Source organism: Barbus barbus (genome assembly GCF_936440315.1).
Source record: "Barbus barbus genome assembly, chromosome: 11".
Taxonomy (NCBI): domain Eukaryota; kingdom Metazoa; phylum Chordata; class Actinopteri; order Cypriniformes; family Cyprinidae; genus Barbus; species Barbus barbus.
The window spans coordinates 6255767-6271926 of NC_136739.1; the positions used below are offsets into that span (position 1 = coordinate 6255767).

The window sequence follows — 16160 nt, forward strand, 5'->3', positions numbered from 1 at the left end:
TGCTTTCATCCGAAAAAAGTACTTTGGACCACTGAGCAACAGTCCAGTGCTGCTTCTCTGTAGCCCAGGTCAGGCGCTTCTGCCGCTGTTTCTGGTTCAAAAGTGGCTTGACCTGGGGAATGCGGCACCTGTAGCCCATTTCCTGCACACGCCTGTACACGGTGGCTCTGGATGTTTCTACTCCAGACTCAGTCCACTGCTTCCGCAGGTCCCCCAAGGTCTGGAATCGGTCCTTCTCCACAATCTTCCTCAGGGTCCGGTCACCTCTTCTCGTTGTGCTGCGTTTTCTGCCACACTTTTTCCTTCCCACAGACTTCCCACTGAGGTGCCTTGATACAGCACTCTGGGAACAGCCTATTCGTTCAGAAATTTCTTTCTGTGTCTTACCCTCTTGCTTGAGGGTGTCAATGATGGCCTTCTGGACAGCAGTCAGGTCGGCAGTCTTACCCATGATTGCGGTTTTGAGTAATGAACCAGGCTGGGAGTTTTTAAAAGCCTCAGGAATTTTTGCAGGTGTTTAGAGTTAATTAGTTGATTCAGATGATTAGGTTAATAGCTCGGTTAGAGAACCTTTTCATGATATGCTAATTTTTTGAGATAGGAATTTTGGGTTTTCATGAGCTGTATGCCAAAATCATCAATATTAAAACAATAAAAGGCTTGAACTACTTCAGTTGTGTTGTAATGAATCTAAAATATATGAAAGTCTAATGTTTATCAGTACATTACAGAAAATAATGAACTTTATCACAATATGTTAATTTTTTGAGAAGGACCTGTATATCAGAGCCGTAACTACCATAGACACTGGCTGAAGGATCCGTCCAACAGAAATAGGTTTTGCTCAGTGAAAGAAAAAATTAAGGGAACATTGGTGGCGGGTTATAAATTTAATTTCAGGCAAACATCTTTCAGCAGAGCAGACAGAATCTATTTCACCTCCAACAATCAAATTAAGCTACATCGACTAATTACTTTAAATGCTCCCAAGTATATAGATGTGCACTCTGGACCAAGATTCTTAATGATGCCAAATAAAAGGACAAAGTGATGAATTCAAATGAAAATGTTAATGCAGTGAATGCCCACAGCGAATCAAAATGAAACTGCCCCACCTTCTCATAATATTTGACCTCGTAGTCCAAAATGATCCCATTGGGTCTCTCTGGCTCCATCCATGACAGTGAGATGCTGTTTCTGGATGTTCGGTCCTTCCTGATGACAGTCACTGCAGATGGAGCTGCGCAGAAAGAGAGAGAGAAACACACAAAATGGAAAAATAGCAGATTAGCTGTTTCCACTCTGGCTGTGATGGTATTACAAGCACATAAAGCCTAAGGTCACAGGAAGTTCAGCTGACATTTTCATTCAACGATTTGCATCCTGTGAACTGGTTCCTGTTGACCTAATCGAGTTTGCTCTTCACTGGGGACCAGTTTCAAAGTTGGGAAAGTTGGGACTGAAAGACAAATTGATGCAATCACGCAACGGCTGCAAACAGTGGCCACTTTCATGTGAAGTCAATACCTCTACGTTTAAAGCACGGCTCATTAATTCGTTTTTTTTATGCCAAGGACCCTCAATTATGAAGTAATCCATTCACAAGTAACCCAATTTCTAAATAATGAAAGCAAGTATAACACTGTTCAAAACAATTGAGGTCGGTAAGATTTTGAAAATGTTTTTGAAAGAAGTACCATTTATTTGATCAAAATACAGTAACCAATATACTGTGAAATATTATTAAAATAAGTTTTGTCTATTTGAATATATTTTAAAAATATAATTTATTCATGTGATGCAAAGCTGAATATCCTGATTTGCTGCTTAAGAAACATATTTGTTCTTATCTGTTTTTCAAATAAACACTGCCATTTGATCAAGGTTCGGTGAACCAGTATAATTATTCAGGGCATCCTTGTGATTAGCAATCTAGTAATTTACATAAAGCTCCAACTAATGAACTATTTTGAACAATATGTAGTCTTGCACATCTCTAAATGTGCTACAGGCAGCTCAAGGTCTCCCTCTGCTCGGGGACTTCACATGGTCACAATCTGTGACTGTAATTCAAGTCAGAGCCGGTCCCGCTCTCCTCCTGCCTGGCGCTCATGTTCTTTTTCAACTTTACAGCTCTGTAATTGCGAGGCAGAAATGAGGCCGTGGAGGCATCTGACTTGCCTGTGTATTAATTTTATTAGACCACAGGAAAAAACATGTTGTTCTTTCAAATGTTCAAGCTTTCCTTGATTCTGATTATACAGTCTTGAAATGCTTCTTTTCCCCTGGAACCCTTTTGTTTTTTCTTTTCGTCTATTTCTCTTTGTTAATGAATCCAGATGGGCTCAGTCTGTTTCAGTTTGCAGCCCCGCTGCACAAGCCCCTTCCCTAAGGCACTCTGATAGGGGAGGAATTATTGAAGTTTTATAGTGGCCGCAGTTTATGGAAGCTATGATTTATAATGTCTGGACAGCAGGCTCATTTGACACTGTGTATCTTTCTCAGTGTTCACAGCGTGAACAGATCAACTTTGTCTTAAAATCAAATAAAAAGCACTGGTTTCTACAAACCTTCTGAAAGAATGTGACAGAAAAGACCAAAGTGAGAGAAAATGATTATTTTTTCTGAAACCAAGTGAGCAGCCTTATTAGGGAGCATATTATGGCATCATAGGTACACTATTGGGATGTGTCCTAATCATTTTTGATAATCTTTTTTTTTTTTTGTCTGTCTGAATTTGCTCACTGGTTGTCACCCACTCCTTCAGTGAACTGTATTAGTGGAGTAATGTAGGGAATTGTGCGTGAGGGTATATAGGGGAGCGATTTCGGATACAGCCTCAATGTTAAGGATCCAAAAGGTCTTCGTAATGATTACTCTGCCGTCTAAGATACTGTACCTCCTTTTGATCAACTTCTAACACAGCATTGTACGCAGGGACGGACTGGGAGTAAAAAACGGCCCTGGATTTTCTCCCAAATAGGCCCACCACAACTACAAACAGCTGATACTATCGCACAATATTACAGCAATGTATTGCATTTATGGCAAATAACATCACAAAACCTATGGTAACCCTGCTGAAAAAAACAATAGAAACCGTCACAGAAATTCTAATGTTTCCACTACAAATGCCATTACAAACATCACAAACCATCAACTTTTAATCATTAAAACCATTAAATAATGGTTTCTATAGTTAGTTTTGGGACATGTTCCATTAGGATTTAGTGGTTTTAACAACAATAATAGGCAAACGATTACCAGTAGAGAGCAATAGGGTCCATTCCAATTTCCATTAAAACCAATACAATTTCCATTATAACCAGTAAAACCATTACAAATTCTATTGATGGTTTCTATTGTTGTTATTTTTTTTCAGCAGGGGATTGAAATAAATGTATTATTATATGAACTTAAATACTTGAAATCTACATAAAAAGAGCAGAAAGCAAAAATGGATATGAAATAAAATCTAGAAACCTATAGAATTTTTCAATTTGAGCATTCATATGTGTGTGTGTGTGTGTCATGTTAATCGGAGCAATCACCTTATAGGCTACTTAATTTACTCTATTTTCTAACTCAATATCTGTCAAGTGTAACCGTTGTAGAATCACTGCTGTCTCTTTATGAATGAGTGGAGTACTCAATGCAGAGTGATAAATAACATTGGACGCTTGGACCAGGGCTGTCCTGGGATTTTACAATAGTGCTATAGGCTACATGCTATAGCTTCTCCCAAACACCTTTATCTTCAGGTTTTTTTTATTTTTTATTTTTGCTTGCCATCACGAACCCTCTCTCCTTCACATCAGTTTCGGTTTATTATTAGCAAAAATAGACTGCATTAGCACCTCCTTTTGTCGGCCGTCAACGTCACTTAATCTGACACTTTTTCTTTTATGAAGAACCGGCCAGTCCGCCCCTGATTGTACATACCCTTCACAGAGAAGCAAATCACAATATTAGTGACAATTTGTGACAAGCTGAGGTAAAAACCTAAAACGGCAGACAAAGTGGAAGAAATGTTGATTATAATCTATGCAGTATAGATAATAATTAATAAACAGTTCCAAGAGATTTGACTGTTTTATTCAATACTTGCTATTTTTATGAATTTCAGATTCGAGTTATTATCTTAGCAACATACTAACACCAAACTCTACTGAAAACAATTGTGAGTCAAGTCCTCCATGCCTTTTCTAATTGTGTGGCAGCAGATCTTTCAACAGGATGTTCACTCGGTTTTGGAACTGTGTATATTCTCGGCTTTCTCCTTGTGAAGAGATCACCTCTGTCTTAAAGCCAAAAGAAATCATCAGTTCCCACAAACCTCCTTGAAGAAAGCAACAGCAAAAGGAACCGCACAATTATGTGGGATACTGCAAGAATATTCAGTTACGAATTATAAAATGCAGGAGGAAGGGAACTCGCTGTTCTTCTACGTTCTGCTTGACCCACAACCTCAGGAGAGGAGTGAAATCAGAGCGCTGCGTTTACAGGTGTGGCTGACAATTATGATACTTGCTAGTATGCTGCAGTGCAGACGTATGCATTTGTAAATAATCTCAGAGAAGTGCTGTCGAGATAATGACATTCTGCAGAACATGCTCTCAAAATGTCCTCCACATGGCTCTGCGGATGTGGGACAGAGGCATGGCATTAATGTGGGTGCAGACCCTTCTTTTCTTTCTCCCTGCCCTTTTCCCCAAAAAACTCCATACACCAAACAGACGAGGCAAACCGCAACAACGTATTTCAAGAATGTATGAATGAGTCATGGAAAACCTTCTGTACTGCCATGATCCAGCTAAACACTTCCATGCAGATCAGGGGCCAAAATTGACACTTGCCAAGCACCAAATGCAAGGCAAAATTGGCTTCGGCTGCTGGTAACATTGTGAGGAACTGCAACATTTCATGGTTTAAATCCAATTGTAAGAATGATATCTGATGATGTAATGTGAGCGATTCTAAAGAGCAATTATTTTTTGATACTACTTGATTCTGCAACATTCACTACTGTTCATAGTGTTGAAAATATATATATTTTTAAACTTTTTAACTATTTTGCTCACCATGGCTGCTTTTATATGATCAAACATACACTAAAACAGTAAAATTGTTAAATATTATAAACACTTCAAAATAGCTGTTTTCTATTTGAATATATACTTTAAAATGTTATTTATTTCTATTATGTAAAGCTGAATTTTCAGCATCATTACTCCAGTCTTCAGTGTCACATGATCCTACAAAAATCATTATAATGATTATTTGCTGTTTAAAAAACAAACAAACAAACAAGCAACAACAAAAAACAGTTGCCTAATATTTTTATGGAAACTGTGATAATTTTTTAGAGGTTTCTGGTTTAAATAAACAGCATTTAAATTTTAAATATATATATATATATAATTGTTATTATTATTATTAATGTCAGGAATATTCCCAATTCCCAATTCCCAATGGGAATATTCCTGACATTAATAATAATAATAATAATAATAAAAATAATAAATATGACACAAAATCACATTTTCACAATGATCTTGCTTAACAAGTCATTATAATATCATTAGAAAAAATACAGTGCAAATTATAATTTACCAGCTGTTAAGAAATATTTAAGACATGGTACTTTTTTTCAATTGACTCATCATTGCCAGTTGTGCCAAAAAAGTTAATTTTGCACATCCCGGCACAGCAGTATGACACTTGGATTTACTGAAAGTTAGGCCACATGCTTTTCCAGCTTTGTTGGCTTTGCTGAAAATCCCGACACGACTGCCAGGTCGGGTGAATCAGCCCTTTTTAATGGCAGAACCGTCAGGTCTCAACACAAACGTTTTACAGCTCTGATGAGGTTGAGAACCAGCGTTCTTACATGGAGGGCAGCGTGCGTATGCAGTCTCCCTTGGGCTGCGGAGCACATTCTAGCTCTGTTTAGATAGATTGGGCTGCGCTGACAACCCTCGGAGCCCCTCGTAAATGTACTCTCTGCAGGCCCGACTCACTAGGTTGGCCGTTCACACATCCATCTCCTTGTTCTGGCTGTGTTTTATAGGACAGTAAAGGAAGCTGGATTATTTGTCTAAGAGCAAGAGTAGAGAAGAACAGAGAAAGGGGTCACGATCTTCCTGGTTTTGGTTTCTGAAACAGCCTGAACTGAAAAACTCAATCGAAAAGACAGAAAATGAGGGTGTAGTACTGTCTCTGTGCGAGGAAATGAATACCATTGCAGTGCAATAAACTGGAGCGCTTTAGCCAAAGTATTTTGTACTGTGTGCTTTGAAGGCAAGTAAGAATTGTGAGTGGGAATGTGTATGTCTAATGGGATTAATAAATTGCTAGAGGGTAATACGGCCATAGAAATCAACAGACAATAATTACAAACAAATGGCCTCAATATTCTCTTAGAGAAGTGTTAAATCCATATTTACTGCCCTTCAGTCTGAGGGGCCACAAATCTGTCCCCTCAAGGTATCCTTGTCTGACCAAAACACCTTTAATAGAGTGATGTATCAACACTAAAAAACCTTAAACCCACAACAAACTCTGGTGCTTATAGCCAGGGTCATTCTAACAATGTGATACATTTTTATAACACCATTTGTCTTAGTATATTGGAACATTTTAAACTCTGAAATCTGAATGAATGTTGTCATTTTATTTGGGTGCTATGTAGTAAATTCAGAAAAAAAAAAAAAAAAAAAAAAAAAAAACGAAATTACTAATGAAAATATTTATTAAAGCTTTAATTTACTGCAGCTTTAATGTTAATAAATTAATAATTAATATTTCAGTAATTATTGGTTCATTTTTTACCCCTTCTCTAATTAAAATGTTCCAAGTAAAAAAAAAAAAATTATATATTTTTAATCATTTCATAAATTTTTTCCTCAATATCACTTTTTTAATGTTAATCTTTTGTAACTAAAAACTATTTTAATCTAAATTTAATGACAATAAGTCAGCAATACACACTATTATTAAAAAAGCTTTAGAAAGACATTTTGAAAGGAGACACATACTCACCAAGGATGCATTTATTTGCTCAATAATACATTATAAACAGTAATATTGTGAAATATTATGATTCAAAATAAATGTTTTCTATTTGAATATATTTTCAAATGTAATTTATTCCTGTGATGCAAAGCTGAATTTTTAGCATCATCTTAGCATCATTACACGATCCCTCAGAAATCATTCTAATATGCTGATTTGCTGCTCAAGGAAAAATGTAATGTTGCAAACAGTTGTGTTGCTTTATATTTTTTGCTGAAGCAGTGATTGTTTTTGAATAGAAAGTTCAACAGACAGAATTTATTTGAAACAGAAATAGTCTTTACTGTCTCTTTTGATCAATTTAAGTGCCATTGCTGAATAAAAGTATTCATTTTATTAATGTAGTTAGTCATTGCTCATTTCTTTAATTATTAACATTTAATAGGATTTAATGAATGTCTGGAATAGTCTTTTATAAAAAAATACTTTAAATTATAACAAGCATCCATTATTCATTTTCAAAAGTTAATAGGGATGACCCACAAATAATGAAAATATTGTTGAAAACATGAATGTTGAGTGATTCAGACAGGGAAGACAACATAGAGCCTGTAGCACTGTATCACTCTGAAAGAAGAGTTCTTCACAGATAAATCAGCATCTGTTCAATGACAGAAGATGAGAGATCTGCTGAGTGAAAATGCAGTCCTCTCACAATGACAGTAAGGATTTTATGAGGTCTCAGGCAAAGTCAACTACTCCCTGTGGTAAAACGGTGCAAAACTATCAATCCCTAGCCTTTGAACCTCTAGTAGTCCAAGTAGTCTTTGCCTACTATTTCATGGCACCAGACCCCAAAGTCTGTAATCTGTGGACCAAAGCCTACTCTAAATCATCCGACAGGACCTGTACCTATCTCTCCACAGCCAGCACTGCACTGACAGAGGCCTGAGCCCCAGAGGGCTAGAGAACAGAAACACGAGTCTTCACAAAGGAAGCCCATATGGACTGAGAGGCAGATGGCCTGCCGTTCAGCATTCCTCTGCTATAGTAACCTGAGGAGTCGTGACCTTCAGTCAGCCATACTAGAGGCCATCACCTGCAGAATGATATGTTCACAGACAGCTGTGATAGCGTGGGATGAGCAATAAGCTTGCGGAGGCATTAAACGGTTCTTTTTTTCCTTCCAATTGGAATGTTGAGCTTTGTTGCACATCGCTGAGAGGAAATTGAATTGTACTCATGAGAATATGTCTCAACCCATCTCCGGGGACCATTAAAACATTTTGCTCAATCAATGGAAATCATTGATGATTTTTCTATTAAGACGTGGCTTTGAATGAAGTGTCATTTTTAGGAATATTGTGTTAATGTCCCATTAGAAGACCTGGGAGAATTAAATGGATAGTTTGCACATTTTCTGAACCTCTATGATGTTCTTTCTTCCGTGGAACACAAAAGGTGAATATCTGAAGAAAATCCTGGCTGATCGATTCCATAATGAAAAAAGAGAGCACAATAAAATGATCTGAAATGTTAAAATGTTTATGCAAAATGATATTAGGTTGCTTTTTGTTCGTTTTGCAACTCTTTCAAAGTGAAATGACCAGTGAGTGATGCTAAAAGTGTGATCAGTTTTATCCTAAAGAAATGAACGTGAACCTGGCAACGTTTCATTTCATTAGTTGTACATTTTATGGCAGTTTGGAAATGAAATATCTGGTGAGTGGTGCTAAAAGGTTTCACAGGTATCAAAAGCAATGCTGTATAAGGTGTGCTACCAAGCAAGTTTACTACATCAGAAAAGCCATACATATGGAGCTGGTTATGTGACACAAACATATAGGTCTATTTTAATTGATAATAAATAAATTAATCTGCCCCTGTAATCATAATATGTGTAAAAAGGAACAAAAGTAGTTGGTATTTACTGCCTCTAGTGGAAAAAAAACAACAAAAAAAACTGTGAATTGTATGTATACTGCCCTACAAAGGCAAAAGACCTTAACTCGCTAGCGTGTGAAACTGAGAAAAAATTACTTTAAAGTTTTTTATTTGTCCAGCCAATTTAATAATAGGTAGGACACTGGAAATTTGGCAATTAGATGTTTTAGTAATGAAAATGATCTTCATTAAAAAATTGTGGGCTCAAACTAGAAAAGGAAAAAGGCAGTAACTTCCATATTATCAATATTTGGTTGCTGATCACCATTTTTAAAATCGGTACAGTAACACCTGTATAAAATCTAGCGATCATGGGCTATATCATATAGGCAATTGCATATACAGTAGTAATGTGACTGTATTAATGTTTTTTTTTTTTTTGACCATTTTTTTGAGCAAGCAGACTAGTAAAACATGTGATCATTTTGCAACCAATTTCTTTGCTTTGCTCAGTAACATAAAATAATGCTAGACATAGCATAATTGCTTTTCAATATGCTTTTAATATTGACTTGAATGAAATAGCCTAACCTAAAATAACGACTTGTGGATTGATTAAAGGGTCACGATTCACGTTTACGCCATTGTATCTAGTCTTTAGAGTGCTTTGTTATATGGAGCTGTTTGGTAGATTGCGATCTATCTCATTTGTTTGTCTACACCGTAATTTAAATGCAGCAGACAGTAAAAAAAAGGCAGAACACCGTATATCTCCAAGCCGTGACCGTAACTTCATTTTGACGTGCAGTTAAACAAAGGCAGAACACCGTAACTCAATTTGTGCATTCCAAACAAAGGGAAAGAGCCGTAACTGGTGTTATAAGGTGTTCTGCCTTGGTTTCTCAGGGGCTTTTCGAAGTTGCGGTTGAGACCACCCACTATTTTCTCGGAAAAACAACGAAATTGACTCAAGATACTTATGCACATAAAGGATGTCTTGAATATCCCAAAAATATCAAAACTCATTTTGGACCAAATTCGAAGTTACGGTCTTTTGCCTTTGCACGGCAGTATAGGTAGGTTTTCACAGAAGTAGGTAGGTAGAGGCATTGCATTGAGGTTTTGAGGTAGAGGCATTTGCATTGAGCCTAGGATGGCTATATATAATGACAAAAGTACTGACGCAACAACACATTGAAGCCATTTGACATAAATACCATTAGTTCTGATTTTTTTTATTTTGATTTATAGCATTCCTTTTCTCACATAAAGCTTTGTTTGGCTTGAATCATATGGACCTCTTTTATAATACATTTAGGGCTTTTTTGATGAATTTGGAGCTTGACAGGTCCAGTCCAAGTTTATCTTAAGAAAAAAGATTCAGGATATTCTTCAAAAATTCACCTTTTTCGTTTCATGGCTGAAAGAACATCATAAGTGTTTCAGATCTACATGTGTCTGAGTAAATTATGACCTTTTTTCTCTGTTTTTTTTTTTTTTTGAAAGGGTGCTGAAATTTTCCTTTAACAATAGAGATGGGAGACTCACCTGCTTGGTTGGTAGTGATGGTGACCGCAGCATACTGACGGACCGTGGGGGCCAGGGAGGACACTCCATTTTGGGCATCGATCTCAAAGGTGTAGTTGGTGTGTGCCAGGAGGTCCACCACGGTTACTGTAGTATTAGTGAGGCCGGTGGCACGGGGCAGGAAGCGCACAGCCCCTCGACAGGGTTCACACTGCCTGGGACCTGGCCAACAACGCTTACAGACCACGTTAAATGTCATGTCCTTCCTGCCTCCGCTGTCAGCCGGCCAGGTCCAGTCTAGAATCACTGACGTCTCATTAATGGCAGAGATCACATTGCGTGGGGCAGATGGAGGTCCTGAGGAAAGAAGTAATATATGATGTAATATTTATTAATAATTTTTAAATCAAGCTATAAAAATATAGTACAACATGATGAAAATTAAACACTGACAGGGTGAACCAATATTGACCCAGGAAACCCATCTTTTCTTCTACTGTTTCTTCTACACTCTTTAAAATAAAAGTTATTTATTGGAATTGATAGTTCCATGAATAACCTTTAACATTCACAAAACCACAAAAGGTTCTTTATAGTCGACCTCAGTTCTTTAGATTATTAAAATATTGTTCACATGTTGAAAAAATAGTTAAGAACTGTTAACTGAAATGTTCTTTGTGAACCCAAAACGTTTCTTCTGCCAAAACCCATTTTGGAACCTTTTTATTTTTCTAAGAGTGTAGACAGCAATGAGATTAAATGGAGATGAAACAGAGACTTTTGGATGCTTCTCAAATCTAAATTCAGTGGTCTCAATATGAACATTTCTCATTGAATCCACCAAGCTTAAATAATTTATTGATTTATTCATTGATTCTGCGAGAAACTGTCTCGTTTGTGTCTTTTTCAGTGTTTCCTAAGTGATGACAGGAGAAACATCTGGGACAAAGTTTATACTTAAATGAAACACAACTGAGAACTCCATTAAATCTCATGAGCTATGAAAGAGCAATAAAATGCCCCTCTGAGGAAGTACGTTTACTTTAAAAAGTGTGGGTTTAATCGTTAAAGTCATCAGTTATGAATGGATACGGAATTTAGGCAGGCATGTCCTTCCCCTTGTTAAAATGTTGGCAAAGCCTCTAGAATTACTCCAGAGTTCAGAAGTGTCCTCACTGGATTGTTATATTAACTTTAAAGATTGTCTCAGTAAAAAAAATTGGGTATGAAGTGCGGCCAGGGTGCTCTATTGATTGGAATAGCAGGCCTCCACAGCAAGCTGTTATTTGAATAAGTGACAGACTTCTGCGTATATATGAATACGAGTGAAATCTCAGATTAGAGTAAGATCAGAGTAAGGAGATGGACACCAGTTCAAAGCCAGTAAATCATTTTGGAGTATTTTGCTAATTTAATATCTGACCTCTGGGTATAATTATATTAAAACTAAATTCCTGACTTAAAAATAGTGGTGAATGAAGAAATCAGGATTGCAATGTTGGGTTGGTTTCATTTGATGTGAATTCACACGCTGAAGGCCCAGAGTTTAGAAATGGTTTCTGAGAACCATATTGACAGACATTTTGTCTGAGAAGGAAAGTGGGGGAGAGATAGGATTTGATCCTACATTAAGAAATAGAACATTACACAAAGGATTCTCCTCCACAAATTCGCTCTGGAACATTCCAGAACACTCCCTGTTGCTTTCCCTTGATTCTGACATGACGATAAATCAGACGTTTAGCTTCAAGGTCAAATACAGGATTCACCACACTGGCCTTTTCAAAAGCACTTATAGAAAGGAGAGAAACAATCCTTGAGGAATAATTCACTCAAAATGTAATTTTATAATCACATTTACCAGCTCTTGCGGAGAGGTAGACTGAAAGACTTTCACTGAAAGTCTTAAACATCGGCTTGGTCCTCACATGACAATGGTATGACTTTAGAAGACAGAGAATCCAGCACATAACCATATATATTATATACCAGCGCTTCTCAAACTTTTATGCTGTGTTTATGACAAAACTGCCTGTTTTTTAAACTTTTACTAACAGAAACTAGGAGCCTCGCTATATTAAATTAATTAATCATGATTATTTTGTTGTTATTGTTAAATTTCGGTAATAACAATTAAGCTGAAATAATAATAATAATACAAAAAATCATGTACCTGTAACAATATTACCAAAACTTAAACTAAATATAATATGGAAACACGAAAATGTGAAAATAAAAGCTAATTCAAAATGTAATAACTACTTAACTAAATAACTAAATAACTAACTAAATAAAAAAAAAAAAAAAAACAAACTGCAGTTGACTTTCTTCTTAACATTTCATATAGTGTTTCATGGAAGAAAGAAAACAATATGAGTTTGAAATTACACGAATGTGAGGATTTTCATATTTGGCTGAACAACCTTTCTGATTATTTTAACGTATTGTGGATTTTCTGTTTTACAACACCTTGATCTTTCCTTTATCTAAAAAATGAGTATCATAAAAAGGAGGTTGTCTGTGTCAGCACAGATAAAAAATGCATTCATGTGCCTCAGTCTGCAGTGGCAACAGCATAAACCAAAGTCTCTTTCTATAGGATGGAGGAAAAAGTCATTATATGTCACTAGGTAACATCTTTGCCAGAGCATAGCGTCCTTTGATCCTGACATATAATAGAAATCACAGTGAGCAGGTAATGTTAACAGACTCGCTGGCCTGTTAGCGGGAGGATGTGAGGTGTGCAAGGGTTAGTCATCCATTATTCGGACAGGCAGTCCACAAAAGTGTGACTACAACCTTTGTTATTACCACGGATCTGAACAATCACCACCGCAACATGACAAACCCATGAAATTCTCTCTGTGACATATGGAAGATGTTTGCGTCTGGTATTGATAAGTGGTACAATCAGAGCTGTGTAAATTACTTACAAATTGTAGTCCATTACTGATTACAGATTACATGATAACTATAGTAAGTAACGTAATCTATGTTACCCCTTTTAGGTAATGTAATCTGACTACTTTTTTAGATTTGTTTTAAATTTTATTTAAAATGTACTGGATGAAGACATTGTGTTTCACAGCTATACATCACCTATACATTAGTAACTTGCATAATTTGCATAACTTGGACTAATTGCTTGAGAGATGCTTTTCCCTCAAATTCAAAAGCAAATTATTTATAGGATTTTTAGAAAGGAAATTTTAAAAGTGAAAAAAAAAAAGATGGAGAATCTAAATTCAACACTCCCAACTTGTCACATATTGATGCTTGGTCAGGACCCCTTGGCGTCGCTTTTTGAAGTTTTGAAATTCTCCATTGTTTTCAATTGTTTGTCTGGCAACACTTCAGAATAAGGAACACTTATTCACTATTAACTACGACTTTTCCCTCCATACATTTCTAATTTGCTGCTTATTTTAATAGTTTAATAGATTAATAGTTAGTAAGGTAGTTGTTAAGTTTAGGTATTGGGTAGGATTGGGGATGTAGAATAAGATCATGTAGAAATAATAAATGGCTAATATTTTATTAATATGCATGCTAATAAGCAACTAGTTAAGAGACCCTAAAATAAAAGTGTTACCTTTTGTCTTAATTTAATGGTTTGCATGCATTTGTAAAAAAATTGAAATAATTCTATATCAATTTGTACTTTCATTGGAGCACCTAACCCCACCCCTACCCTAAACCTACCCACTTCTGAATAATATAAAACACATAACAGGCAAATATAAGTACAGTCAGAGGTATTTATTGCAAAAACTGACCATAAAATAGCAGTATAAAAGCATTACAAACAAGTCCTGTTGCATTCCAAGTCTTCTGAAGCCATACGGTATCTTTATACGAAGAAGAGAGTAAAACAAGGTTTTAATAGCTGAAAATGATCCCGCTCCGTAAACGCGCTCACGTCTCATTCAAAAAGATACTCTCCTAGCATGATGCAATCGTCACGAGGCACAAAAGAAACAATAGCATTTCACAACCAAGGCTGACGTAAGGCTTCTTCCGGCGGCATTTTTTCAATTTGAACTGCAGCACACAGGATCTGAGCTTTACGACGCGCTGAGACGACGATCGCATCTATTCCTCTCACATACCCAATCATTTTGCCTCGGAAGACTTGGAATATTAATACTTTTTGAATAAATTACTAGTGTAGTTGTATCTGCCTGTTATATCTTGTGTTTTATTGACAAACGGTGGGTTTAGGGGCAGGGGTTGGGTTGTGTCTTCATAAATGTGTAAATAAAACAGTTGTGTCTGTTTACATTGAAAAATCACATCCCAACATATATGCAATAATGGCACTATTATTATCCAATATATAATTTAATCATGACGATACAATTCCCAATGCCTTTCCCGTCGCGTACAGACGTCAAGGGTTTCTTATTTAAAGCAATGGAGGACCCTGCACGTCGAAAAATTACGCGACAGGGGTACCTTTAGAATCAAAAAGTGATGCCAAGCGGTCCTGACCAAGCGTCAGTATGGGACGAATTGGGAGTGAGAATGTGTAAATTATAAATAATTTACTGCCATTATACTAATTATATGTAATCATGTCATCCATAAAAATTGAGTTAACAAGTTAACTGAGGTCCAGTCACCTTACTTCCTGAATCCTTCATATTGGGCCACCTTATACCATGCTACTGGGGGGGGGGGGGGGGGTTCATGTGGTTTGGTCCTTGCTCATGAAAGTAACTATAATATGAATATGAGCATGTTAAAATGTAGCATACTCCAATTACAAGTACTTTTGTTGCTGATTGCGTAATCCAGATGTACAGTACATTTAATCAGTTACCCAGCACCGGGTACAATTATATACCATGTCTGCGATTGGCATTTTCCTCACGTCATAGATTTACGCAGCAGAATATCGCCTTTATGAGGTCATAAAAAGGAGACAGGCAGAAATAAACAAGTCCATTTATACGAACTAAAAACAGGCATAAATATTTATGCCTTTGAAACATTCAACGGAGATTAAATGCTGACCTTCGCTGACACGACATAGTATGCAACATAAACTGTAAATTTTACAAAGCAATAATTCATGGAGCAACTGCCTGTATAATGCAGCCATGACCTGAATTATATTCACATGTAAAAAAACATCTCTGAAGAACTCAGAATGACCTTCCACAATTATTGCAGATAATATCGTGCGTCGTCTTCCTTTAATTGCAGTTCCGCTCTCAGAGCTGCACTTAAAGCGTATCTGTTCCACTTCCTGCATCCGAGCAGATTCTATCAAGATAAATGTATAAACTCGAGGGCTATGACAGTATCAAGTGGAGAAATTAAAGTCGTACACTCCGTTCAAGCGTTTTTCCGCTCACTGTACCCATCAAAGTCTTAAACTAACATTGGCAATGAGTGCTTAAGTGGAAATGAAGACTCGGTATTGCTTCCGACAGCCAAAATAAAAAGTGACTCGCATGAGCGTTGCGTGATCCGACGTGCTGACTACTTCGGATGTCACGTAAGATACACCCTATTAAATTTGGCCGCAGAATTCAATAAGGCTCTTGGTGGTTTTATGTGATATCAATCTGCACTGATAGCAATGCGGTGATTTATGGATAATGTGTTTTGGAATGCTTGGCAGTCGCTGCATGCATCTGTCTACCATCTGCGTGCTTCTCCATAAAAGAGAATGGGTTAGCTTGCTCCGCTGCGCAAACCCGAGGAGGCCCGTCGGTTGAAACGGTTAA

The 16160-nt window shown here is 36.8% G+C and overlaps 1 protein-coding gene across 1 annotated transcript in view; it reads right to left on the reverse strand.

The window, feature by feature from the left end:
• LOC306877180 (ephrin type-A receptor 3-like) overlaps positions 1 to 16160 on the reverse strand; it is a 127364-nt gene that overhangs the window by 50673 nt on the left and 60531 nt on the right. Inside the window, exons 5-6 of the mRNA XM_079428757.1 lie at positions 10447 to 10782; positions 1116 to 1240 (exon numbers count right to left, since the gene is read on the reverse strand). Of these exons, the coding sequence (XP_079284883.1) occupies positions 1116 to 1240; positions 10447 to 10782 (461 nt within the window). The remainder of the gene's footprint in view (positions 1 to 1115; positions 1241 to 10446; positions 10783 to 16160) is intronic.